Source organism: Ursus maritimus, unplaced genomic scaffold (assembly GCF_017311325.1).
Source record: "Ursus maritimus isolate PB19 unplaced genomic scaffold, ASM1731132v1 scaffold_19, whole genome shotgun sequence".
Classification (NCBI taxonomy): Eukaryota; Metazoa; Chordata; class Mammalia; order Carnivora; family Ursidae; genus Ursus; species Ursus maritimus.
Genome location: NW_024424341.1, coordinates 39102672 through 39130613, shown reverse-complemented (window position 1 = coordinate 39130613; position 27942 = coordinate 39102672). Strand labels below are relative to the sequence as shown.

The window sequence follows — 27942 nt, the reverse complement described above, 5'->3', positions numbered from 1 at the left end:
AGCTGTGGCCCCATCATAGATGGAAGGACACCTGCAATCAGCCTCTCTATGCTGGGCTTATCGGGAGGTTCCAGATGGCCTTGGCTGCTGGCCGGGTCCTCATTCTCAAGTTCGGGTGGGTCCCCACTCCGGCCCAGCACGCCCTACCTGGCAGCTCACCACCTCGGTCAAGTCTGGGTAGACCGGCGGCGGTTCGCTCAGGCAACACAAGAAGAAGGCCGTGTCGAAGCGGCGACCGCCGGGGCGCGAGAACGGCGTGAGCCAGCCGGCCCAGTCCTGCAGCGCCCAGATGTCGGGCGTGCAGTCGAGGTGCGCACACAGGCTCAGGAAGTGGCGCGGGTCGCGGCGGACGCGGTCGCGCCAGGCGTCCAGGCCCGGTGGCAGCGCGAGGGCCCGGGCCAGCTCGGGCGCCGCTGGCAGGGCGGCTCGCGGCCGCAGCAGCAGCACGCCCGCCTCCTCGAAGGTCTCGCGGATGGCGCAGATGCGGGAGGCGACGTCATCCGGCAGCGCCGCGGCGTCCCCGTCGGCGGCGGCGGCGGGCAACCCTGGGAAGGAGGCTGGCCGCGACCGTGCGGGGCCCAGGCCGAAGCGTGGCGGCCGGTGGTGCGGCGCGAAGAGGCGCAGCCAGTCCGCCGAGCGGTCGGCGGTGTCCTGCACGCCCCCCGGGAAGACGTGCGCCCCGGGCATGAAGCCTTGGCTCCCGGAGCGCTGCAGCAGCAGCAGCCGGAAGCCCTCGGGGGGCAGCGACGGGACGGCGGGGCTTGGGCGCGCCCAGCCGGCCGCCAGCACGACGGTGGCTGCCCGCCGCCAGCTGCTGGCGTGCGGCCGCAGGGAGCCGTTCATGGCGGGCGGTTGGCGGCAGGAGACTTCCGGTCCCTGGGTTGCGGCGCTGCAGGAGCTCCTGCGCACCGATCCTACCGCCCCAGCGGTTGTCCTGGACTGGGGGACCCAGGCCAGTGTCTCATAGGACGAGCTTGAGGCGTGGCGCGCGCACTGGGCGCCGGGTGAATTCGGGCTGTTCGGCCTGCACCCGCGCCTGCTTGTGGGAGGGGCGTGGCGCCGAGGCGGACCAGCAACGCCTCTAGTGCCCTAGTTCCCAGTCGGGTCGTTCATAGGACTAAGGCTGTCACTGTCTCTGGCGAGGGATTGTCGTTCGCAGGCGCCTGAGAGGAGGGCCTCATCGTCCCCACCCAGGACACTCGGACGGAGAGCAGGAATGCTCAGGGGTGTACATGGCCTGCCATGGTAAAAATGCGATGCACTTATTTCACCAGGCTCGGTGACACCTACCCCACCAAAGCCGAAGAACTAAGACTTAATCCCCGAATCATGGGTCGACAACAACGTGTATATCTTTGGCAGAGAAAGAGGTCCAAAGGGTAGGTCTCTGAGCTTTGCCGGCCCACTTGATCCCACCAATGAGGAACTGATGGATGAACCGGATGCCAAATAATGAGTTTCCCACGGCACAGCCTGAATGCGAAAGGTCCTCTTTGCGTCCCTGCCCCTCAGGGCCCCTCTGTCTTGTGTTCTGGACACCTTTTCTTGTCAGGGCACCTGGGACCACCTTAAGCATCTTAGATCATTTGATGATTTCCACTTTCATGGGAGATGCTTAACTCAGGCCTAGAGATGGGAATTTCTCTCCACTTCACTTTCTTAGTGGCTGTAATACTCCCACCTCCAAGAGAAACATTACTATCTCTTAGAGCCTGTTTAAATTGGAATCTTCTCTTTTACAACTCCTCATCAGTGGCGAACAGCTTCTGCCACAATTGCTATTATGACATTTGCTATGTTTCTGGATGACATATATACTGTTCTTTTGGTGGGCTTCATTTAAGAGCTATTATTTTTATGTCACTTATTTCCGGGGGGAGGATCCACAGATGACACTGCTGGTTTGGGGGCTGGTTTTTGTTAGCATCATTTTCTAAAGGTGCAAATCCCTGTATTGACTGCATCCCAGAAACAAAAAAGCGGGTCTACATACTGAGAGAAGCACATATGGAGGCCAAGGGAGGACACATATCCTCTTGGGAGGGTCTACCAGCTGTCCTCTACCTTGAGTCCGCTGGATCCACAGTTGGGGGACCCCTCCCTGAACTGCTTCCCAGATGCATGTGGCTCTCTGCTCTGAGACAAGCATTTCAGAATCTATTGGAGAGTCTGGAGTGGTACCCTGGAGCCTGTATTTTCACACTCCCTGACTCCCCAGGTGATTCCAGTGCTGTGAGCCATGGGAAGCTGTGAAAGGTGGTGACATGATCGAGTTCATATCTTCAGAGGTCACCCTAACAGCGGCATGGTGACTCAGTTGGAGAGCTGGACTGAAGACCCATGGACTGTGCTAGGCAAGAAATAATGAAGGCCTAAACCAGGAGAGTGGCCATGGAGAGAGGGTGTGGTGGGAGAAGGAATGATTTACAGAGTATTGAGGAGGTAGACTTTTTATATTTTATTTATTTATTCATGAGAAACAGAGAGGGAGAGGGAGAAGCAGGCTCCCCGCTGAGCAGGGACCCAATGTGGGACTCCATCCCAGGACGCTGGGAGCACAACCTGAGCTGAAGGCAGATGCTTAACGGACAGAGTCACCCAGGCACCCTAAGAGGTAGACTTGATGTAACGTGGTAATTGGTTAAATATGCAGAGCAAGGGACAGGTAGTAGTTAAGTCCTAGCTTGGGAGATTGAAGTAATAGTTATTCAATCCTAGAAGTTGTAATAACAGTGATATTATTAAGCACTTGCTGTGTGTGAGACACTAGAAACTTTGTAAGTATTAGCTGTATAATCCTCACAAAACCACATAAGGTGGAAATAGTTATTGCCATTTTATAGAAGAGAAGCTAATCACAGAAGGGTTAAGTCTCTTCACTGTAAAATAACACCATCGTTTTATAGATGAAAATGTTTATTTTGATATCAGCTAGTTTTCCCAAAGGCTGGTCACTCCTGAGTGAGATGCCCAGGTTCTAGAGTGCACAGCAAAGTGGCATGCTTTGGTTGGGTCTTAACCAACGCAGAACAGTCTCGAGAATTGTACACGGCTGTGTTGGTCCTAGGAGGCTCTGTGGTTATGCGATACCAGTTTATGTATCATCCACAGATCACATCCTGTAACCTCGGTTATCTGAACTGTAGCTAAGAACAAGAACAGAAGCAAAGAATAGACCCTGTAGTAGCAAAAGGGATACAAATATCATATTCAAATCTAATGTGCTCTGCTCAGAGGAAAAATTAATTTGCAGATATATTAATCTATTGCAATTAACAAATTCCTCTGAAACTTGGAGGCTTACAACGATAAATGCCTCACAGTTTCTGTGGCTCAGGAGTTCGAGAACATCTTAGCCGGGTGGTTCTGACTCAGTATCTCCCATGAGATTGTGGTCAGCCTGTCAGCTGGGGGCCGAAAGATCCATTTCCACAATGGCCCACTCGTATGGCTGTTGGCTGAAGGCCTCAGGTCCTCACCCCACTGGCCTCTCCATGGAGCCACCTGAGTGTCTTTGAGACTGGGCAGTTAACTTTACCCAGAGAGAGTGACCAATGAGAGAGGGAGGAAGAAGCCATGATGCCTCTTATGACTTAGCCTGAGAAGTCAGTCACCTGCCATTTCCACAGTATCCTGTTTTTACACTGGTCTTCTCAATGTGGATGGGCACCACACCAAAATACCAGGAGGTGAGGGGATCTTTGGGGGTCATCTTGGAAGCTGTCGTAACAGTGGATAAAAAAACGAAAGCATCCAAGCATTAGAAGAAAACAGGTAAATTCTTCTATTATCTTTGACTCAAACTTTAGAAGCAGTAAGGGGGAAAAAATGGTCAACTGGCCATCCTCTCCATATTTATAACTTCATCATGACAAAAAACAGCCTAAGAAAGTCTAAGACATAATAAACTGGGGAAAGACAAAGGAACAAGCCTCCAATTGTGTAGAAAAATGGGCAAGAGTTCAGAGGGATTTACTTAAGGTCACAACCAGCAACTGTCAGAAACGTATTGGCATATTCTCAGAATTCTCTGCCCAGACCCGTCCTGCCAGGCGCACTGTGCCAGCGGTTCCAGGCCTAACAGTAAGTGTGCACAGCAATCCCCCACTAGTGGTTGGTTACATGTGCCACTTGGTCATGAGAGAGTGAGTCACTCTGTTTGACACAGTTGCTTACTTCATAGTGAAGGACAGTTGACTCTTCATTCCTGTGTTCTACCGGTCCTGCCCAGCTTTATTTACAATTTAAAAAGTCCTTATTTGGTTTATTAGCGCATGTGAAGCCTTGAAAATTAAAAACAACTTTCCCCATGTGTCCTGCTGCTTCTCACCTTAGCTCCATGCAGTCTTTTAGTTCAGTCTCAAGTTCAGCAAGCCCAAATTCATTTGTTGTCCATTATTTATCAGGCTTTTCAGTTAAAATGGAAAGAAAGGAAGAGAACGTGATCTACGGGGCTAGCTAGAGAGAGAGAGAACTTCAGCTTGGACGCTCAATGGTAGCAGTTGCCCTGTTCAGCCTTCCTAGAAGCCAACAAAATCCACCTGTGATTGACCAGTAACATCCCGTGCGCCACAAATCACCACATAAAAATTATGCCTCAAAATGATTTTTAAGAAGGGTTTTAGGGGCAGGCGCCTGGGTGGCTCAGTTGGTTGAGTGACTGCCTTCGGCTCGAGTCATGATCCCGGACTTATAGGATCGAGTCCCACATCGTTGGGCTCCCTGCTTCGCGGGGAGCCTGCTTCTCCCTCTGACCCTCTCTCCTCTCATGCTCTCTTGCTCTCTCTCTCAAATTCTTCAAAATAAAATAACATTTAAAAAAGGGTTTTTTAAAAGTTTCACAGCATTGTTTTCTCAAAAATGTATGGATTCCATTTATGGGACATTCTGGAAAAGGCAAAACTATAGGGACAGAAATGAGGTCAGTGGTTGCCAGAGCTTGGGGCAGAAGGAAAGGATTGACTAGGAAACACGTGTGTGTGTGTGTGTGTGTGTGAGAGAGAGAGAGAGAGAGAAAACGTAGTCCTGCTTGCAGTGGTGGTTACATGATTGCATACCTTTGTCAAAACTCAAAACTGCTCAACTGAGAAGGGCAAATGGTACTGTATTTAACTTAAACCTCAATAAGTTTGACTTTAAAAATGCATAGATTCCAACTTCCAGGTAAGCAATCTGTACTTGATCTTTGTATTACCTTCTGTCATTTTGATAAGTGTATCTAATTTTGACCTTCAAATTGATTTTTTGGCAGATTTTACCTAGGTTAATGGGGTAAATGTTTTTATATAGTTTCTTTTCCCCAATTATCCGATTTTGGGACTTCTGAAGTAGTTTGATAAATAACAACAGCAGTGGCAGCCAACATTTATTGAGCCCTGTGCCCGGAAAAAGTTTTATTTCGATATCCTTATGAAGTATACCTGATTATTACTCCCATTGCAAAGATAGGGACATTAAGGTCAGAGACATTGAAGAACTTCAATGAGATCTGCTCTGAACTCAGGCGTACCTTCTTTCATAGTTAGTGTTCTTAACCTCAAGGCTATAGTGTCTTGATACTACATTTCAAAACTTCTGATTCCCTGGGGTAGGATTCCAAAACTGTTCTGCTTTGCTTTTAGGGGAGAAGGGTCTGAAATGGTTTCTCCTTATACTTTGAGACCCTAACTGTTAAAATTTACTTTTTAAATTTTTTAAAAAAGATTTTATTTATTTATTTGACAGAGAGAAACATCGAGAGAGGGAACACAAGCAGGGGGAGTGGAAAGGGAGAAGCAGGCTTCCCCCTGAGCAGGGAACTTGACGCGGGGCTCAATCCCAGGACCCCAGAATCATGACCTGAGCCGAAGGCAGATGCTTAACGACTCAGCCACCCATGCACCTAAAATTTATATTTTAATAACAGTAATACTTTCTAGATGATAAAAGCATTCAGAATTTTATTGTAAAAACAGTATAGCATTAAATTATTGAAAAAACGCCATTCATAATCCCACCACCTTCACAAATATTTTCATTTCTGTTTACTCCCTTGTAGATCCCTATATGCCTAACATCCATACAGGCAGGGGACACTCAACTTTGCTTTCTGGCAACAGCGTATTAAAAGGACTCTTCAAAATCACTTTGCCAACGGGAGCTGTCATTTGGCTTATTTACCTTTGTCATATAAGCCTTAGGTTATAAACACCAACAAGCAAGGATGCCCAAGATCTCATAGTACTACAATGAAAACACCCAGAATCCTCTGTGGAATGAGATGAAAATAAGTAAATGAAAGGGGGAATGCTTTTCCGAGAAATCCATCTTATCCCCGAGGACACAGGGCAGCAGCATGTGGTCAGTCCCTGCACCTTTGGTCAGTTCTTAGGAGCCAAATAAATAGTATTTGACTATGACTTTGATCTGTGTGGACCACAGCCACAGATCACTCATGTGGAGACCTACCGTTCTTCCCACTTCCGTCCTGCTTTACAAGGTAAGTATAATCATACCGTAGAGAAGCACTTGGAGATTTATAATCCTAGAGTATTTCTGAACATCTCTTTATGTAATAAAATCTATGAAGGGTAACAGTGTTGATCAGGACCTTCACTTCACTTCAGATGGGCATAAAGAAGATTAAGAATACATCATATATATATATATATAAAATCACAAGAGTTGATAGCTGAATTATTTGAGGGTGTCTTTTCCAGCTCAGTTATAAATGCTGCATGTTACCTTTGTTCTTTTTTTTAAATTTAATAAACAATTTAAGGTAGATAAACGACATGAAGCCTTTAATTCTACTTTGGATTTGATGCCACGTACAAAACCCCCCACGCTGTGCTCATGTCCTGACATCAAGCAGCCAATGCAGTCATGGTACCGAGGGCTCCAGGTTACCTACAGAGTAGGATTTTCCCAGCCTCCATGATAAAGGACAGGGTTTCACATCTGTAATTTCCCAGAATCAGTTTAGATGGCCCGACTGCTGGGTAAAACCAACTGTTTAATCAATGGTAGGCTTTCTTGGACTCAGACTTACAGTCTGAATTTAAATTCCTAATCTAATTTAAATACTATAAATAAAATAGCATTTATGCAAAGTTGCTTTTTAAGTCCATCCTCTAATTCTGATATGGACTAAAATCGCAGTAAGCTCAGTTCATTCTGATTTTTTAAATTTATATGGAATTTTAGATAATAAACACCAAACTGTAACATTTCATTTCATTTCATTTCATTTCGGTGTGTACCCAGACCAACAATGCCAATCAAAACCCCCCAAACAAACAGAATAATCCTTTCTTGTTTTACTGCATTCTGTTAAATGTTCTAAACTCTGGAAGGGACCTTTGAGTCCATCATCAGGGCTCCCCTCATTTCACCATGGAGGGAACCCAGGCACAGGGAGGTCAATGACTTCTCTGAGGTACTTGGAAAGAGAGGCAGAGCCCCTGTCCATCATAGCTGATCTGGCCTTGAGAGAGGAGGCACGCCCCAAAGGAAGACGGAGGCCAGTCTGAAGTTCTTTAATTCTCAGGCTCACACGTGACATGTGTCGGGGCTCACACCCTGAACAAGCGTTCATGACAGAAGGGAGAGCTATATCTGAAAAGCAACGGAGTAGCTAAAAATGTATCAATGTGCAGGTTGAAAGGGAAAATGCAGCATCATCAGGACCCTCATGCAAACCAAAACACTCGTTTAACCAAAACTACCTGTCATCTGACATCACACTCTCTTATGTAGCTTACTGTAAACCTTAAGTAAATCATGCAGGTTATGCTCTAATTTTCCTTACCAAAAATATCTCCCTTGCAGCATTTTAAAGCATTAAGTTCTTCGAGCACACAAAAAATGAATTTGCCAGGCTTTTTTTTTTTTTTTTTTCCTCTTCTACAAACATTCGTGTTCGGGCTTTTCCCCCCTACTAACAAAGTTCAAAGTTTCCATAAGTGTCTTGACATTCCAATTGCTTCTCTTCTTGGAATCAGATAAAATAGTAGTTTTCCCAAAAGAGAAGCAGGAATATTTTCTCTTTACAGGTACTTATCATAGCATTTAGCTTTGGATATAAAGATCTATCCTTTAACTTGTATCTTTAATTTCGGAAACTAGACGGGTTTTTGGGTTTTTTTTGCCATAGACTCTAACGTTGACCTTATGATATATACCCTATGTTAAATATTGAATTTTTCCCTATACTTGTAACATGGTATAAAATCATACCAAATTTTTTTTAGAAAATTAATGACTTTGATATCAAACACCTAAATGGAATCAGGCTTCTATCAGAAAGCAATGTCTTGAATTATATACATAGAAATGAGAGCAGAGAGATAGTGACAGCAGCCTATTGCTCAAGCAGAAAGTGAGTCTGCTTGCATCACATAGTGAAAGTTCTAGTAGGCAATGTTAGAACTCCAAATAATATCAAATATTCCTAATGCTTAAAACTTGCAAACATAGCGTTGTTCAGGTTCACAGGTCCATAGGATAAATATGTTCATTGTCATTCAGCTTTTTTTGGTGTGTGGGTGCAACATTTTATACCTAATTTCAGTGAGCAGAGGACTCTCGGAATTAGGTACACATCTGATTGCACGTATAATTAAATACCTAAAGATCTGCTAAGTGGGTGGAAAGGGTGACAACAAAGACGTTTGTTGCTCTCTATGGATTATACAACATCGGATGGGTTTTTTTCTTCAATAGGTTCGGCTGAACAATTTTTGTCGTCGTTCTGAACCAAAATAACTTGATAAGAACAGAAGAGTCATTGTATTAGAAACAGGAGAATATACTTAGGGTGTGGTGTTAAAGGATAGCTTCCAACATTGGGTTACAAAATGCCCAGCCTCCTCTTGTCTGGGAGAACTGAGACCTTGGAGAAGGTAACAGAGATTCTGTATTGTGTTGTGATGGGAGGGGGATGAGGGTACGAGGGGAGTTAGAAAAATTTTGTGTCATCTCTGAAGTTACCCTGAGCGGGCAGGTGCAAAAGAATTTGAAGTGGCCGCTATTCAGATGAGGCAGAAGGTGTTCCTTTCATTAGTTAAGGTCATAAAACTTTTAATCGGCTTAAGACCTTGTGGGTGTCTTAAAGCCATTATCACAGACACACACACACACACACACACACACCACACAGATCCCATATTTTCACTATGAGGTACTGGAATCTGTGTGTTGAGGAGGGGGGGGGGTGAGCTGGGCTGGCCAGGTGGCCCTCAGGACTGGGCAAGGCGCCACCCCTGCTATTTGCCCCTAAATCCCTTGGCCCTCCAAGCTGCCTTTGTGAAACTGTCATTTCCCTCCTCTTCCCACTTTTAGGGTAAAAAAGTGAAAAAAAAAATCCTTGTCAGTTTTCAGCCAAACCAAAGTCTCTGGGTTTTATTCCAAATTACCTTTTGAGATGTGTTTTCTCAGCCTTATTTCCCCAACTGCGTTTCCTCTGCCCCACTGGTGGCAGGTGGTGGCTCTGCTCATGGCAGTTCCAGCCTGGGACCCAGGGGTTTCCATCTTCTTTATTTACTGAGCAAAAGCAGCACGGGTCACTCAACCTCTGTTATGGACACCCTGGTTCCAGTGGTTTATGCTATGACCTCCTGCCTTCCAGAAGGTCTATTTTAATAATGGGTGTATATTTACTAACTTCAGGATGTAAGTGAAGACCACTGTGTTTGACTCATTGGCACGTATGACTTCGTGGCCAAATGTCCTCTATAAAAAAACAGCTTTGATAGGGCATTGTGTGCTTACGTGGTTTTTCTTTCTTGATGATTATTGTTTTTAAAACGCTCCTGAGACCCAGTCTCAGGGCTAATCGGCTCTGACGGCATGCGGCAGTGAGGTTTACCCTCTCAGGGGTCAGTGTGAGGGTCAGGGAGCTGTGCAGCTTCCTCCAAAGCCAGCTCTCCTACTGGCCAGCAGGCAAATTCCAAGGGATAGATAGGATTAAGGGCTCCAAAGAGGATTCTGCAGCCCTCCCCCAAAGGAGGATCAAAAACTCTGGTCTAGTTCTGGAACAAACACAAGCCCCGGGAAAGGAGAAAGTGCGTGTTTGAATAGCATAAGTCCCTTCCCAAAGCCTGTGCGCCTTCCAGGCTGACCCAGGAGAGCCCTTTTCAGTAGGCAAGTGGGTGCAGTGGATCCAAGCCTGTGGGGGCAGTTTTGACGTGTCTTGTCTGGTTTCCTAAGTAGGGTCAGCATTTGTGGGGGAGGTCACCAAGCCCCAAACCCAAACCTCTTCTAGCTGCTTTTGGTGACTAATAGATAAACTCTGCCAAGAAGCTCAATGGTGTGCCATAGAGAAATGGTGCACGGACTTCTCTTTGCACACTCTCCTAAGCTTAGGCCCCAAAGGATTAAGGTAATAAAACCTGCTTACACCTTCTTACAGTTTTGTCCAGGAAACAAAATCACCACCCACACAAAGCAAAACAACTCCCCTCCCCCCGACTTCATTTCACCTCACCCTTCTTTCAAACTGCCCCACGCAGAGAGTGGGAATCGCTGGTAGGGGTGGGGGCACCAAACTCAGGCACCGTGTAAACACGCCCCAGCAGCACACGTGGTCACCCATTAACTCGGAGGAATCTGGGGTCACTGTGGACGGTTTTCTATTAATAGGGGATAAAGCTGCTGCATACATTAGCGGTAATGCCCTGGCTGCCCGTGCAAAATTAACTCTTCCCCGGCCAGCAAGAGGAAACCATGTTCTGCCCAAGCAGATGTGTGCTTGAAACGCCCATGTGTACACACACACACACACACACACACACACACACACACGGTTTTAGAACCCCTTCCCTTAAACGTGCCAAATCCCACTCCCATTCCGAGTCCAGGCGATTGCCGTCGTTCCCGAGGGATGTCTCCGGGGAGGGAGTGGTAATGGCAGGAAAAGTCGCATGTCGGTCAGCTCAGCTTCGCCACGCAGACCGCCAGGGCCACAGCCGCCAGCAGCACGGCGCTGAAAACGGTGGCGGCCAGGGCTTTGCTCAGGTCGCAGGGCCCCGTGCGCTCCTGGACGGACACGGCGCCCACCGAGGAGGCGCCGGCGCTGGACAGGAGCTCGGCGCCCGCCGTTTGCCGGGCCTGCACGGTCCAGCGGGGCACGTTGACCTTCATCTCCATGTCGTGGATCATCTCGCTCACCTGAAGAATCTCGCGCTCCAGCTCGCGCAGGTCGTCCACGTCGAAGTCGCCCTCCGCCTCGTGTCGCAAGCTGCGGGCGCTCAGGGCCCGCGCCGCTACACCCGCCGCGCCGCCCGCCACGCCGGTGCGCACCAGCGGCCGCCGCGGCGCGTGCAGAGGGAACGCGGTGCCCAGGGCCAGTGCGCGCCGCATGTCGGCTTCCAGCAGGTCCAGGCAGCCAGAGAAGGCCACCCAGAGGCGCTCGAACTCGGCGCGCTCCTCGGCGCCCAGGCCCCGGTCGCGCAGCGCGGCCGTCAGCTGGGCGCGGGTGGCCACCGCCAGCTCCTGCGCCTTCTGGCGCGTCTTCTGCAGCTCCTCACGCAGGTTCTGCGAGTCCGCCGAGCCGCCGACGGTCAGCACCAGGTGGTGGTAGCATGCGGTCGCCTTGTTGAGAGCGTCCAGCAGTGCCTTGCACTCCTCCCTCGCCATGGCTGTGCGCTCTGGCGCGGCCCGGCCGCCCGCGCCCCTCTCCGTTCCACGCCCTCAGCGCGGCAGGACGCTGCGAGCCCCGACGGCGGCCCGCGCGCTCCTCATGGCCCGAGACTAGCTCGGCGCTGCAGCTGTTGTCGACGGAGCCTCTGGAGACCCGCGACGTGCGCCTCTGCGGACCGGACGCAGAGAGGGAGCCCCGTTAGCTATCTCCCATTCCCTGGTCCATCCTCCCCCGATTCGCTCAGAGTCACACAGCGAGTCTCTGCACCGCCCTCGCCTCCAAGGTGGCTCTCTGCGAAGCCCGGGTTGCGGTCCCCATTCTCCGGTGCCGTCGCCAGGGCTGGCCGGCCGCGGAGCCTCGCGCTCCGCCTTAGCCGCTGCCAAGGGCTGCCGGGTCGGGTTTCTTATGATCCGCCCACCCCCGCCCGTCCTCGGAGGGCGCTTGGATCCCTCCGACCAGGGATGGGCGGGGCCCCGCGCGGGAAAGTCACGTGTGGGTCCCCCATCTCCTTCTGCTCCTCTCCCCATTAGTTTTGGAATACTAGCACTCGGCAGTTCCAACCCTCCAGTATCGTAAAGATGGGGAAACTGAGGCCCAGGTAAAAAAAGGGGGCCTAGGTCACGCGACGTCCATACACGTGAGGGAATCAGAACCCAGGGACCCTAACTCCCAGAGCCTGCCAGCGACGGAGTGGTGTGCCTCGTAGGGCTGGGCACCTCCGCTCTCTAAAGGTAGCAGTAATGGGCGATCCGCAGCGCGGGACAGCTCCGGGGTCTTCCCATCCGGATACAGCCCGCTTTCCAGGGACCAAGCTTGGAACCCACCTCTAGTGTCAGATCAGCTTCGGCCCCGCCCCCTCCCGTTCCGGGCACGCGCAGTCCGCGACTCAGGGCTGGTCGGGCCTGAGTAGGAAGTGCTGTGCACCGCCTGAGCCCCACCCCGGCTGGGCAGACTCAATGATTGCTCTGCGCACACGTCACTCTGAATAACAACGGCCGCTCATTGGGCTGACCAGGCGCGGCTCCGCCCAACGGCGGAGTAAAGAGGTGGGCGGTGGAGCAGAACCGCTGTGCTGGGGTGGTGGGCACCGAGGTCCGAGTCCCGGGTCCGGGAGGCGTCGCCGCGGCTCAGAAAAGGACAGGGAGTGAAACTATGTAGCCTTTTAAGTAAGTGTCCTCCCTCCTGTCTCATCCCGCGCCTTCCTTCCCTCGGGACGGCTGCGCCTCGGGGCCTGGAGGCCGGGCGGGGCCCCGGAGCTGGAAGGGGGAGGGGCTTTTTCCTCTCCGCGGCCAGCGCCCCGCGGCTCACCCAGGCTGGGCTGGCTGCCTCAGGGCGGCACCCCAAGATCCTAGCTCCTCGTTGGCTGGATCGCCCTGCCCGCGCTCTGCGGGTCCCGTCGGCAGTCGGGCTCTCTCTGCCCCTGGAGTGCGGGGTGGCGAAGAATGCGCCCTCTGACCCTCGCGACTACAGGACGGGTCAGCGGGTTCGGGGTCCTGGGAGCTCGGACTTGGGGGCAGTGGGCGGGGCAGTCGTTCAAGAGCTGAGTGGCCTCCGTGGTTTGCGGACCGCCTGGCGGGGCCGCTGGAGGGGGAGGGTGTGGTGAGGGTCCGGAGCCTGGGGTCTTGTGGCCTCCGGGGGTAGTGAAGGCGCAGGGGAGGGAGGAGGGAATCCCTGCCTGCCAGCCTCTTGAGGGGCCGGATATCTTCGTCCTGCTGGGTAAAAATTACTCCAGGAAAACTTAAGCACCAAGAGATGTTCCGGACTCTGGGTCCGTTCAGTCCTTTTCGTTGAACATAGACTGCCCGAGGCGCGCGAGTTCGGCATGGCCCCTGGCGATGTTGGGGACTTGGGTACTAGCTGCCGGTGCTGGGCCACGGAGCAAATAACGCGTCTTCATTGAGGATTTAGGACATTCAGGGAAGGAGGGGCTGGTGAGACTGGAGGGTCTACTAGTTTGCATGCGAGCTGGGGTTTTCCAAGTTTATGGGTTTCATGGGGAGAGGCCCTTATTTTGATTAGCTCACCCTCCCACCAGCCCCAGAGAAGAGCAGGGTATCTTAGTGGGATATTAGCGTTTTGAGTCGACCTTCCCCAGCATGGTATTGAGGCGGTTCAGAAGATCCAGAGCGCTGGGCCCCAGGGCTCCCTCTCACTTTGTGCTCTGTCCTTTCATCTATAGAGTTGGGGCCATTTGTGGCCAGGGCTTGGACACTCCAGGCCTTGGCCATTCTCCATGGTGGAGGGTCTTAGCCATCCACTGACCAGATGGGGGCCTTGACAGGTAAAGAGTAGTTTTCAAGACAAAATGGATGGAAGGAGGGAAAACCCATCACTTTGGGGAGCTTTAGGGACAGCCGAGGGATATGAAGCTACAGAGATGCGTAGAAGGCCAGAATGAGAAGCCCTTAATGCCAGGAAGAGAAATTGGGAGTTCATCTCGTAGGGAGTGGAGGGGAAGTCCTGGAAGAATATAGTAGCCCCCCTTTAGTCCATGGGGGTTGTAGGTTCCAAGACCCCCAGTGGATGGTGGAAACCTCAGATAGTACCAAACCCTATACTCCGTTTTGTTTTTCCTATACCTACATACACCTATGATATGTTTAATGTGTAAAGTGGGCAGAGTAAGAGATTAACAAAAATAACAAAATAGAACAATTATTAACAATATACTGTGATAAAAGTTATGTAAATGTGGTCTCTCTCTCAAGATATCTTTTGTGCTGCACTCACCCTTCTTGTGATGATGTGAGATGATTAAATGCCTTGGTGATGAGAAGAAGTGAGGTGGAGGGTATAGGTATTGTGATGTAACGTTAGCTGCTTTTCTGATGATACGTCAGAAGGCGGATTGTCTGTTTCCAGACCCCAGTTGACCGTGGAGAACTGAAACCGGAAAGCAAAACAGAGAGTAAGGGGGACTACTGCCCCATAGTAGACCTCAGTGTTGGAAAGATCACTTTGTCTTTCCTGTGGACAAGCCCGAGTAAGGTCAGGAGGGGAGAGGCCTCTGAAGGAGAAGGGCAGGATGAGATGAGGGGCAGATACTTGTGTCTAGCCTCAGTGGCAGGAGAGCAGTTGAGGCTCTGAAGTTGAGCAGATCACTTGGGTGAGCTCGCCTCACTCTGGCTTGCCACCAGAAATCATCCTGCCTGGCAGCTTCACTGGGAGAACATCAGTACTGTCTGCGTAGGGGCTGGGGTCAAGGTCTTGATTGTATCTCCTTGTGGCTCTTGGACTGTGTTGGCCTTATGAGGGCAACTACAGGGTCTTTGTTATTCCCACATCTGTGTACTGTTAGTGTTTCTGTGGGGCTCTCCCTTTGTTTATGAATTGCCAGGATTAGGTTGGTGTCCTGTAATTTGATCTTCTCCTAGAGGAGCAGAGTAATGTGACCATGCGAGGATAGATCTAGAAAGGATTCAGACCCAAATCCAGGGGTGGTTGTGCCTCCTCCAAACTCTCCTGCTCCCTTAGTGGTCACACCCCTCTTCCAGCTCTGAGGCCTTCCCTCCCTGTGGGACTCTCCACATTCCAGCTGTCACTGTTTAGCCAGCTCTGAGTAGATCGTTTGTTTCTGGCATTTTGCCAGTGCCTGCATGGCTGCCTCGGGCCAGTCCCTCACCCTCCCCTGGATATGGGCAGTGGATTTCCAGCTTCTGGGAGAGATGACCCCTCCCTGGGAGTCTGAGCTTCCTCTAACACCCCACTATCATTTTGTTCCAGTGGATGAACAGTTAAAGCATGCCTACAGTGAGCCATGTGGCCAGGCACAGACTGGACGCTTTGAAGACGAGATTTGAGAAAAATACGGATAGGATCCATAGACGGTACAGGCTAGGAGGACATAAGTGACTGTAATATCATACATTACGTCATCCAGTTGATTCCATTTGCTATGAAACATAAATAATTTAGAAAGTTTTCCCTTTTTGCCTTTTCCTTCTTTATCACAAATTAAACTAGTTGCAGAATAATGCTCATCCTTTGGAAAATATGCCTGGTGTGGGTCTTTGGTGAGCGCCCTCACCAAAGGGTGGGAGCAACCATAGCAGTGAGATTTCAGCTGGGAGTTTATCTCTGGGAGACACAGACTTTCCTGTGCTGGATTCTGCTGAGCCAGGCTGCACACTGTCACCCGATGGGGACACCTGACCACCCAGCCTCGTCTGGGCTGGTGGGACGGTTGTAGACCACAAAACCACAAGTGTACACACCACCCCTTGAAATGTCCGGTACTAGTTTGAGACCTTGCCTGGGTCTCCTGTTCATAGAATTAACCTCAGATAACTCATGTTCAGGGGATACTTGGTATCTCTGCCTAATTTAGCTGGATTTGCTGTAAATCATCCTATCATTTGAGCTTAGGCAGGGATGGAATTTTTTTTAAACGGAGTTTTATAGAGGATTTACTCCTCTTTCCAGTTTTATAAGGAATATTCAGTTTATGTTGCATGTTATTTTAAAATATAAAACGAATTCTTGCAAGTAAAACTTGTGAGGGCGTTAACCTGTTGTCAGTATTTATGCCCTATATGAGAATTCCATTCTAGCGTTAAGCACCTAATTGTATTAGATTCTTACATGTTTTAACCACCAGGACAAAAAGGTTGAGAAGAGCATTGGACAGCCCTCTTCGAATCCCTACTCCTGGACAGAGGGTTCAGTCCTTGGCAACAAGGAGGAATGATGTCCAAGAGAAAGCAGATGACTTGAGGCTGAAACCCAGCAGGCTGTGTCCCGCTCCCCAGCAGCACTTGCCCCAAGTCTTGTGTGTTTCATGCACTTGAGCTGAATGTTTTGATGTAGCTTTCAGGGGCCTCCCTCCACCCTGCTGTCCCTCTCTGACCAGCACTGTTTGGATTTCTGGACTCACCTTCTCATCCAGTAAAAAAAAAAAAAAAAAAAAAAGTTACTCTTGGGTTTTCTGTGCCCACAGGAACCTGCTCCTGCTTCCCGAACCTTTGCCCTACACTGGTCCCTGCCAGGGATGCCTCCTGTGGTCCCCATCCCCTTCCCTGCTGCTCCCTTCTCTGGTCCTTACCTGTCCCAGCACTGCTGTGGGTTGGTTTTACTCTGCGGATGCACCTTCCTTGCCTCCCAGCCATGTTGTTACTTCCTGCATCAGAGCCTGTCCTTGTCACCTCAGTCTTGGGTGTAGCGGTGTTGGAGCTCTGCCGGCATCCTGTCTGAGGCGCAGAAGGAGGGTCCCTTCCTAGCTTCATTCTGACCATACGGCATCCTGTCTCTCGTGCAGTTTCTGTCCAAGGTGTCTTAACTTTTCTACTCTGTCATGTAGAACCAATTGCATCAGAAACCAGAAACAATTTTGTTTTCTTGTGACTATGTCCCAGCAAAATCACATTATCCAGCTGGTTAGGGACTCATAGAAGGATTATTTGGGCTCTAATAATAATTGAATTCAACAAGTCAAATACCTGACTTGTTGCAGAGCTGTCTCTGGGGTCCAGGAAGAGACTATATGTAGCCTTTTTCATGCTAGGCTCCCCTAAGAGGATTTGCAGGGAGCTCAGGGGCCTCCTTCAAGCAGTTCCCAGGAGGGCCTGAAGCAGAGACAGTTCTGGCTGGACCAGACTGAGGGAATTCAGTGTAGGGCCCATGTGGCTGTCTGTCATGGTGACTTTTCCTTTGGGGGAAATGAAGTATGGAATCTGTGCATCTGTGGCTTATGAAATAACCCTTAATCCAGGCATATTTATTTTACACAGTGGGCGTAGTGGTTAAAGAGGCGGATGTTAGAATAAATTCTGACATCTGTGTAACCTCAAGTTGGCCAACCGAGCCTCAGTTTCTTCATCTGCAAAGTATGAGGCTACTGATATCAGTAGTTATTGTGAGCATTAGTTTTAGTCGATTGCCTGTAAGTTATCATGAACATTAAAGTAGGATGAGGATGAACAGAAATTATCACAGTTACCTGAACCAAAGATGCTCTCAAATAATGGCTGTTTTTATCATTAGCTGTAACAGATAGAATTCATAATGTACTTACTTATATGTGCTGTCCTGGCATCTTCCCAAGAAGGCGTGTGGGAATATGGTTACATAGTAAGAAAGTAATTTAGTTTTTATTCATATTTCATTTATCTGATGGTATCAAGGATAAGTTTACTTGATGTTCTTTAATGGTTGCTAATTTTCTCTTTTTAAAATTTTTATTATGTGTTTATTTTAGAGAGAGAGAGCGTACACAAGCATGGGGGGAAGGAGCAGGGGGAGAGGGAGAAAGAAACTCAAACCGACTGTGTTGAGCGTGGCGCCTGATGTGGGCTCCATCTCATGGCCCTGAGATCACGACCTGAGCCACCTGAGCCGAAACCAAGAGGTGGGCACTTAACTGACCGTACCACCGAGGTGCCCCATCTGATTTTCTCATTTTAAAGAAGAGGTCTCAAGCTCAGAACATTTGGCAGTCAGTAGTATCTCTAGCAAGGTTTTAAATAATGTCAGTTGTTCTCGTAACTTTTTAAAAAGACTTTATTTGAGAGAGAGAGAGGGAGAGAGAGACAGCGTGACCACAAGCCGGGGAGGGGGAGAGGGAGAGGGAGAGGGAGAGGGAGAGGGAGAAGCAGACTCCCTGCTGAGCCGGGAGCCTGGCACAGGGCTTGATCCCACAACCCCGAGATCATAACCTGAGCCCAGATCAAGAGTCAGATGCTCAACCAACTGAGCCATCCAGGCACCCTGGAGTATACTGTTTTTATATTTAAAGTTGTAATAAGGGTTATTTTAAAAATAAATTTTAAAAGAGAGTAGGCGTTTAAAGGAATGTGTCAAACACTAACAGTAGAGCCATTGTGTACAATTATACAGATAATTGCATAGGTGCCCAGGAGAGTGAGATGTTGGCAAACTGGGGCTGATAAACAGCCTGTGAGCTACTTACCAAGCCATGTGCCCTGGTATAGGACTGTGGTACCCACTGAGAAGATGGGGTGCCTTTTTCTAATTCTCACAAAGACACCATGTGGGCCAGCAGTAAGTGGTGGTCCATTGGTATGCAGTATGGCAAAAATAGTGAAGGCAGCATGTAAATGGGAGTCCTTCAAGACAGGTGTTTGTATTCTCCATTGCACCACTTGAGATGGAGGCTCAGATTCTTTTTCTGTGCCCGTTTTTCATATTCCTCTCTGATAGCTCAGTGAAACTACACTTATATATGGTAAATGGAGTAGATCAGGGGCAACGGAAGCCCCATTCACAACAGACTATACAAATAATATTTAATAAAAGTTGTGTATAATCTATTTAATTTAATTGGAAGACGTAGAAGAAGACATACGTGGAAAGACATACCATGTCCATGGATGATGAGATTCATTATTATAAAGATGTTGACTCTCCAGTCTATAAATTTAATGCAGAATTGAGAAACTGATTTTAGTTTATGTGATATTGCAAAAAATTAGGAATAACCAGACAATTTTGGAGAACAAGGAGGGAGGCCTTTCTCTATGTGTTATCAAGGCTTATTATGAAGCTGTAGTCATGTAAACTAATGTGGTCTAGCCCCTCTCTGTCCAATATAATAGCCACTAGCTGCATGTGGTTTTTAAGCCCTTGAATGTGGCTAGTATGAATTGAAAAGTGAATGTAAGGTACACACCAAATTTTGAAGATTTAGTAGGAGTAAAAATGTAAAATACATCATTAATAATTTTAAAATATTATCACATGTTAAAATATAATATTTTGGATATATTAGCATAAATATATTATTAAAACTAATTTTACCTGTTTCCTTTTTCATGTGGCTACTAGAAAATTTTAAATTACATATGTCATTATGCATAGTGTATATATAATTACATTTCTCATATATCTGTTGGATGGCACTGGTCTAGACTGTTGAAAGACAGTAGAGCTTAGAAATACGCCACACGTATATGAGAACTTGGAGTATAGCGAAGGTAGCGTTATTGGCCAGTGCGGAAGGGATAGACTATTCAAAAAAGGATAATGGGACAATTGGCTTATGCTATGGACTGAATTTTTGTGCCGCTCCATTCATATGTTGAAGTCCTAATCCTTAATGTGATGGTATTTAGGGGATCAGAGAGGGGCACAGGGGGATTCTGTTGATTTTTTTTTTTTAAGACTTTATTTATTTTAGAGAGAGCAGGGGAGGAGCAGAGGGAGACAAATCTCCAGCAGACTCTGAGCTGAGCACAGAGCCCGATGAAGGGCTTGATCAGAGGACCCTGAGATTATGACCTGAGCTGAAACCAACAGTCGGACACTTAACTGATTGAGCCACCCAGGCGCCCCCCTGTCTATTCCGATATACTTTATTTCTTAAAAAATCTGAGGCAAACATGACAAAATGTTAAGATTGGGTAGTTCTGGGTGGCAGATTTGCATTATTCCTCTGTATTTCTCTATATGCTTAAAATAGTTCATTAAAATTTATGCATATCTTTAAAATATAATTTTGGTCATGAAGGATGTTCTAAAAATAGCCATTTTTACTTTTTTGCAATGACTTGGAGTTTGACAAGATTTTTAAAAAGATTTTATTTATTTGAGAGAGAGCGAGAGAGAGAGAGAGAGAGAGAGAGTGAGTGTGCACAAGCAGGGGGAGCTGCAGGCAGAGGGAGAAGCAGGCTCCCTGTTGAGCAAGGAGCCTGATGCGGGACTCGATCCCAGGACCCTGGGATCATGATCTGACCTGAAGGAGCCGCTTAACCAACCGAGCCTCCCACACACCCCTGAACAAGATTTTCTGAATATAATGTCTGCAGTTAACCAGTAAAAAAGTCATCTTGCAATTGGTGGGTTATCTTTGATATTTCCTGTCGAGTAGAATAATATATGTCAGAGACACTTTTTAGAAATTGCCAGATCAGGACTTTTATGTGTTAAATAAATCTGAAAGTGGTCATTTACTGCTTTTTCTCCCCTTGTCCCAGGAGACTCTCTTTGCCATCTGAAGTCCATATGGCTCTGTATGATGAAGATCTCCTGAAAAATCCTTTCTATTTGGCTCTTCAAAAGTGGCGTCCTGACTTATGCAGCAAGGTGGCCCAAACCCATGGCATTGTAAGTGCATCAATCCTGGGGGTTGTCCTTCTCCATCAGGTGTGGACCAAGCAGTGTTGATAAGGCCAGAAATACCATAGACTTTGGTTAACTTTAGAGAGAGTCAGTTACAAACCTGCTGAATGTAACAACCCCCAGACCATGCTCAGTATGAGAACGAGCAGAGAGGGACCACCATGAGCTGCCTCCTCCAGGAAGCCTCCTGGCTCTGCACCAGTCTCGGGTGTAATTCTTTCTCTGTGGACAGCCCCTGTTGACACTGATCTCATGGTATTCGTCTTGTTTCTCTCTTTCCACATTGACCTTGAGAGCTTCTGGGGGAAGAAAGTGTATTTCTCTCAGGGTGTCATGGGTCCTTGTCTGTGAGGTGTGTGTTCACTCGCATATAGTAAGGGAACATGTGAACACATTTGTATGTTGCTTTGAAAGGCATCTCCTAAAGGGAAAGAACCGGTGGAATAATGGAGGTGTCCAGATGGCAGGATGAGGGGAGCACATGAGAGAAACCATAGTCTGTGGGGCATCTGCTGCCTGCAGGGAGGCGGGCTTTCTGCTCCTGGCATCAGCGGGCCTCTGATACACACGGCCCTGTGCCGCACAGAGCACTTGCTGCCTTTGTGCTACTGCTTTTCTATTTTCAGGGTTTTTTGTTTTTTTTGCCTTTGTGTTTGTCTTTGTGTGCTGTCCTCTTCTCGTACTATGCTCCTACTTTGTGGCCAAGGATTGGAACTAGACAAGTCAGCATAGCTCAGGTTCACTTTGGGTTGTCGGCTGCCTTGTTTTGGGACTGGGAGCTGACTTTCACCTTACCCACTCTGTCCCACTGCCACCCCAAGCCTGCTTTTTCCAAGTTCCTTCCAGTTTTTAGGATTGGTTTTGTGAGTCATATGTTTTTCCCAGAATTACTTTACTTTGGTTTTTAGAAGTCATAAAGCTCATTTTGTGGGTGTGTATATGTGTGTGTATATGTACATGTATACATATGTATATACGTATATATGTGTGTGTGTATATGTATGTATATGTATATAAAACAATTGGAGAATATAACTTTCCAAGAAGACAAGAAAAATCATATAAAGTTCACCCAGAGACATTATCATCTGTTCATCTCACAGTAGTTATTAAATGCTCTTCTGGGCAAGGTACCATGTTTGATGCTGAGGGTTCAACAAAAAATGGGAATAAACATCACCGTCTTTACCTTTATAGAGCTTAAATGCTATTGGGAGAGATGGTCATGCTCTGGGCAAATATCTGCTAATTACAGTTGTGGTACATGTCCCAGAGAAGAAGTACAGGATGCAAAGCAATCATGTTAAGGGGAGGGGCTAAACAAATTTGGGAAATACTCCTTCCCCATCTTTCTTCTGTAACATTTTTAAAAATGCTGTCTTCTGGGTAAGAGCAGACTATGTGTAACTTTCTCTTGCTCTTTAAGAATGCCACGCTGTGCGGGCGCCTAGGTGGCTCAGTCAGTTAAGCATCCAACTCTTGATTTTCAGCTCAGGTCATGATCTAAGGTCGTGAGATCGAGCCCTGAATTGGGCTCCATCCTGGGGGTGGAGCCTGCCTAAGATTCTTTCTGTCCCTCTGCCCATCCCCCCAGTTCACATGCGTGCTCTCTCTCTCTGTGGGACCTGTATGTCTTGCTCACCACTGTGTTGCCAGGACCTAGCTCGGTTCCCGTCACCAGGTAGATGCTTTTCCAGCTGCAAGTAGTGGACTCCCACTCGAGCTCACTTCAGAGAAAGGGAAATTTTGAATAAGAACTTTGGCATCTTGGTCATCTTCCTTTTGGCTCCACTGAGGAATGGGAGATTCTTCTTCAACTGTATCATCCCAAGTTCACAGTGGTATCCTAGGTCTTTTCTTCCGTCCCCCTGAGATCTGCAGGGTCCATGGGGAGCTGCCTGGGGTCCACACTTGGCAACACTGACTTTGTGGCCTGCAGTAGATGGGAGAGTCAGTGAGGCTGACTCCTCAGCAGAAGTCACCGTGGGAAGGAGCTGGCTACTGCTGCCCAGCTCAGCCCACTCAGATGTTGATGGCTAGCTCCTGACCCTCTTGGCTGTGTGACAAGGGCTCCAGTTCGACCTGCTCTAATTCACAGTAGTGCTCCACATACATCTGTTGGTGGAATGAAAAAGAATATTCCAGTCACCTCTGGAAGAGTACTTATCATTTCTGCCACCACGAAGGGATTCCTGTTGCCTCAGCAGGTGAATGCTGATTTTCTTTCCTTGGGGCCTGGCCATAGGGCCAAGTTTGACTGCCCTTGAATCAGCCCTGGGGCTCAGAGTCATTTATCGGGCTCTAAACTGTGAAATCATCACTTTTAAACATATGCGTCCCTCCCCGCCAGGGTTAGCTGCCCCTCACACCTCTTCCTAAAGCCCAGCTCGCTGGCCATCCTTATGCGATGGTGTTTGGCAGCTGAGGGGTGCAGCTTGACTGCTCCCTCCACCCGCCCCCTCCCTCCTCGAGTTTGACTTCCTTCCAGAACCTTCCTTTGATTGGGATGCCCGTGCATCCAGGCGGGCACCTCCCATCGTCACCTGCTCTCTGACGGGATGGGGGAAGCTCCTTTTCCCCATGTTTCCCAGGTTCCAACCACAGAGGCTCGTGACACCCCCACACTGCTTCTAATAGTCACCCCTGTTCTATTTAATTAGCATCCAGCTAATTACACACTGTGGTTTCTTCAGAGTGGGCCGGGCAGGCCTGCTGCCTCCCTGGGGCTCTTGTCCACGACATGGCAGGGGGAAGGTCCTCCAGGATCCTCAGGTGGGTTATTGCCTATAGGAGAAAAAAAATTACAAAGGGAGATTAATTTTGTTCCTCTTATTGTGATCTTTTTTTTAAAAAAGATTTGTTTTATTAGAGAGAGAACGCATGGTGGGGAGGGGCAGAGGGAGAGAGAGAGAGAGAGTCTCAAGCAGACTCCGCACTGAGTGCGGAGCCCGACACAGGGCTTGATCCCATGACCCTGAGATCATGACCCCAGCCGAAATCAAGAGTCAGATGCTCAGCTGACTGCCCCACCCAGGCGCCCCTATTGTGATCTTTTAATTATGGGGTATGTAGGCTTTTGAGGGCTAGCCTGGGAACCTGTCAGCATGTCTTCCAAGTTCCAAAGAACTGACTTTCAAGGAGAATACCCGCACAGGCCAGCTGAGGGCACTAAGGTCCATACTCTAGTTCTTAGGATTCCTTTGGCGTAGACCCGGCCAACAAACATCTGTTGAGCGTGCACTACGTGCCAGGCACCACACGGGGTGTCCAGGATTGTGCAGATGAGTGGGGAACACAGCATGCCTTCGGGGGATTCCAGAAGCTGGCCATTGGTCGCTCAGAAGAATGGGTGTCAGGACAGAAGTCACCCTAACATTGGGGAGGAGTCAGGAGGGTGCCCTGGAGTAGCGTCACGAATGCTGATTCTTGCTTTTATTCTCCTGTCCTTTCTTTAATTACTGTTATTTAAAAATTCTTTATAAAGGGACTAGAATAAAAAGTTTTATTGTTAAGCTTTAAAATAAGCAGGGGTCCTCCACTTACGGTCTACTCAGAGACTCAGCCTTGTGTCCTCCACCTAGGCTATAATGCCCATGAGATCTCCAGAAGTCTGAAGCACCGTCTTGGGAGAGCCCCGAAGGCACTTGCCCTTGACCCCGCCTCCCACGGGCAGCCTCATAGCTGTTCCATGTCCCCAGCCCCGGCGGCTGGCTCCTCACCCTCCCTCTCAGCCGGAGAGCCCAGCTGCTGGCTTCTGCTTGCAATGAAATGCTCTGGACAGCATTGTCTGCCTGAAAACTGGGGGGGCGAGGGGGTCCTTGATATTGGAGGACCCCTATTCACTCAACAAACATTGATTGGGCACCTACTGTATGTTGAACAGTGAGGTTGGTAACAGGGATACAATGCACCAGGAGCCCATCGTACTCTAAGTTAGGGAGGCAGACAAAGCGGATGTAAACAGGTCAATAGAATGTAATCACAGCTGGGCTGAGGTTCTCCAAAGCACCTCAGACGTTCCTGGTCTCTCACACGGGACCGTGTGACTCCTTCATCCATAGAGCAGGTTTGGGACCATCTCTGGGCCTCCCTAAGTTTGGGCGTTAAACATCCCCCAGATCTGATTCATGGCATTCCTGTGCCTGTGGCTGGCCCTAGGGTCTCCAGGCTCTTCTTCCTGTGCTCCCTGAGGCCGTGAGGGGGCTGTTTCTCAATTCAGGCTTAAACCTGAGGGCCTACCTTTTCTTTCTTTCTTTCTTTCTTTCTTTCTTTCTTTCTTTCTTTCTTTCCTTCTTTCATCTTTATTTTTTCCCCTTTTTAAAGTTTCACTTTTATTAAAACTTAAAATTTTTTTAAAAGATTTTATTTATTTATTTGCCAGAGAGAGGGAGAGAGCGAGCACAAGCAGGGGGAGCAGCAGGCAGAGGGAGAAGCAGGCTTCCCACTGAGCAAGGAGCCCGACATGGGTCTAGATCCCATGACCCTGGGATCATTACCTGAGCCAAAGGCAGACGCTTCACCGAATGAGCCACCCAGGCATCCCATAAAATTTTAAATTATTTTAAAATGATTTTTTTTTTTTTAGGTAATCTCTATGCCCAACTTGGGGCTCAAACTGTGACCCCAAGAGATTGAGAGTCCCGTGCTCTACTGACTGAGCTCAATTTCAAACATATGATCAAAGTAGAAAGAGTAATGTAATGAGCCCCATGCACCTGTCACCCATGTTCAGGGGTGATCCGTTCGGTGGCCCATCACATGTCATTTCTGTCCCCTCCCGCCCTCCACCCTCGGCCACTGGATTATTTTGAAGCAAATCCCAGAAAACTATGTCAGGTACTCATACAGTTCCATCCGTAGGTATTTAGAAATGTGTCTTTAAATGATAAGGACTCTTTAAAAAAATGTAACCACAATGCCATTATCACAGCTAAAACTTTCCACACTAATTCTTCAATATTGTCCACCATCTAGTCCCTGTTCACGTTTCCCAGATCATCTCCCAATTGCCTGTCTCACGGTGGGTTTGTTCAGATCAGGCTCCAGAGGAGATCCACACGTCACATTGGATGGTCGCATCTCTACGTCTGTCTTTTCTCCTCGCTGCGGAGCTAAAGTGAAGTGCGCAGAGGCGCGCGTGCCCCGCGTGTGAGGCGTGGTCAGTGTCGACATACGTGTGGCCTTGGGAAACCGTCTCCACAGAGTTCCGCTGCTTTTTCGTTTTACCTTCCCCTTCCCTCGTTTTCTTTCTTTGTGCCTTTGCAGTGCATTCAGCCGGGTCAGTCATGCTGGAGAGTTCTGGCTCTTGCCAATTGCGGCCCCGGGGGTGGTGCTGACGGTGGTCCTCTGTTCACCGCACTTCCTGAAATTGGTAGTTAGATGTTCATCTGATTCTGTCTCGATGTTTTGAGGAGAGGCCGGGCCATTTTGTCAATGTGCTTCCATCCACAGTGCCTCCTTCTGCTCTGAGGAGTTGGCGTGTCCCTCTGTGTGGGGGGAGGCCAAGCCTCCCTTCCTACGCGGCCTGGGTGACAGCGGCTGTCAAGGCTGCGCGGTTTCACGGTGTCTTTGCAGCGGGAACTCCAGCGGGCTCTGGGCTGAGCCTCCAGCCCTGGCTCCAGGAGGCGGCAGGAGTTTGCGTCAGGGCCTCACCATTCACTGGCCACGTGACCCCAGACAGGTTCCTCGGCTCCCTTGGGCCTCAGTTTCCTTGTCTGCAGGATGGGGATAGCGCAGAAGCCGTTTGCTTTGTGCCGGGCTGCTTTTAGGAGATGGGGTTCCGAGGGTCTCCACCAGCTTGGTCGTGTTCCTTCCGAGTACACTTGAGCTGAGAGAGTCCCTGAGCTGCCACGCACAGGCCCATGTGTGGTTGCCAGGGCAGAGGCCGTGTGGTGGCCACAGTCGGGCCACAGTTCACATCTCAGATGGAGCCCGCCCCAAGGACAGAGTCTGGCACCCCGAGACACCTTGGTGGAGGTGGTGATCTGCCGTAGGAAACCCTGTTTCTGCGGCTCGTATTACAAACTATGATCACAACCGGGTTAAAAAAAAAATAGAGAAAAAAGACGGAAGGAAACTATCTTCAAGGTGCAGTGTTTCTTCTCATTCAGGCGGCGGGGTTTGGGATTACATGTGACTTTTTAGTTAACACTTTTCTGTTCTTTCCAAACTACCCTGTCTGCCTCTGGAGTCGTCCCTGAGCCTCTTGAGAATAGAGGGGGCGCCTGGTGTTGGCTGTGGGTGGCGGGACCCAGCACGTGTGGGAACAAGCTTGGGGGCCTGCGCCTGCCCCTCTGCCCAGGTCTGGGGTCACGGCTTTGCCATCAGGACGTCCGTCACCCCAGTCGCTTTGTTCTGTCTGCCAGTAGGGTCCCCACAGCAGTCCTGGCGGGAGCGTCCTCCCGCAGCCGTTAGTGGCACATCTCGTACTCTTCACCCTGCTTACTGTTTCCAGGTCCTGGTGCCCTGCAAAGGAAGCTTGTCGAGCAGCGTTCAGTCCACTTGTCAGTTCGAGTCCTATATTTTGATACCCGTGGAAGAGCACTTTCAGACCTTAAATGGAAAGGTATTCATTTCTTTGTGGGTCAGCCAGGGTCCCTCACTCAGTGTTTGGGAAGGGGGGGCAGGGGGTCCTGCGTCTCACCCTGTCCCTGCTGTGGTAAATGATGGCTCGGACACGCACAGCAGCCCATGGCATGGGGTTGGAGGGCCCCTGCCTTTGAGGAAAGAGGAGATGGTAGTCAGGAGCAGGGCCTGGCTTGGCCTCTGCCTGGGAGGAGGGCGGGTAGAGGGGTGGGGAGGGCAGGGCATCTCTCCCTCCTCGAGGGCCTCCTGCTGGTAAGTCTCTGGAACACCTCCTGAACGAGGTCTTGTCAGTAACCTGTTTTCTCCCCGTGCTCTTGAAAGCTCATCAGTGTTTTGGCCACAAATCGGACATCAGGGGTGAATTTTAACTTTTTAAAAAACATTCTTAAAAAAATGTTATTAAAACTTAAGCCAAAACAAAAACAAAAAACAAGTATGTTTTAAAAACTTAAATAAGTTAAGGGGCGCCTGGGTGGCACAGCGGTTGAGCGTCTGCCTTCGGCTCAGGGCGTGATCCCGGCGTTATGGGATCGAGCCCCACATCGGGCTCCTCCGCTATGAGCCTGCTTCTTCCTCTCCCACTCCCCCTGCTTGTGTTCCCTCTCTCACTGGCTGTCTCTATCTCTGTCAAATAAATAAATAAAATCTTTAAAAAAAAAAAAAAA

General features: G+C 49.0%; 3 protein-coding genes across 3 annotated transcripts in view; 1 reads left to right on the top strand and 2 right to left on the bottom strand.

The window, feature by feature from the left end:
- NUDT19 (nudix hydrolase 19) overlaps positions 1-858 on the bottom strand; it is a 6042-nt gene extending 5184 nt beyond the window's left edge. Inside the window, exon 1 of the mRNA XM_008689066.2 lies at positions 148-858. Coding sequence (XP_008687288.2) covers positions 148-843 — 696 coding nt within the window. The 5' untranslated portion in view covers positions 844-858. The remainder of the gene's footprint in view (positions 1-147) is intronic.
- Positions 859-10908: 10050 nt separating this feature from the next.
- On the bottom strand, positions 10909-11616 carry LOC121103369 (regulator of G protein signaling 9 binding protein). Its single transcript, XM_040633030.1, has one exon. The coding sequence runs from the start codon at positions 11614-11616 to the stop codon at positions 10909-10911; it is 708 nt and encodes a 235-aa protein (XP_040488964.1).
- A 1013-nt stretch (positions 11617-12629) lies between these two features.
- Positions 12630-27942, top strand: part of ANKRD27 (ankyrin repeat domain 27) — a 47967-nt gene continuing 32654 nt past the window's right edge. Inside the window, exons 1-3 of the mRNA XM_040633692.1 lie at positions 12630-12786; positions 20548-20677; positions 27147-27257. Coding sequence (XP_040489626.1) covers positions 20576-20677; positions 27147-27257 — 213 coding nt within the window. The 5' untranslated portion in view covers positions 12630-12786; positions 20548-20575. The remainder of the gene's footprint in view (positions 12787-20547; positions 20678-27146; positions 27258-27942) is intronic.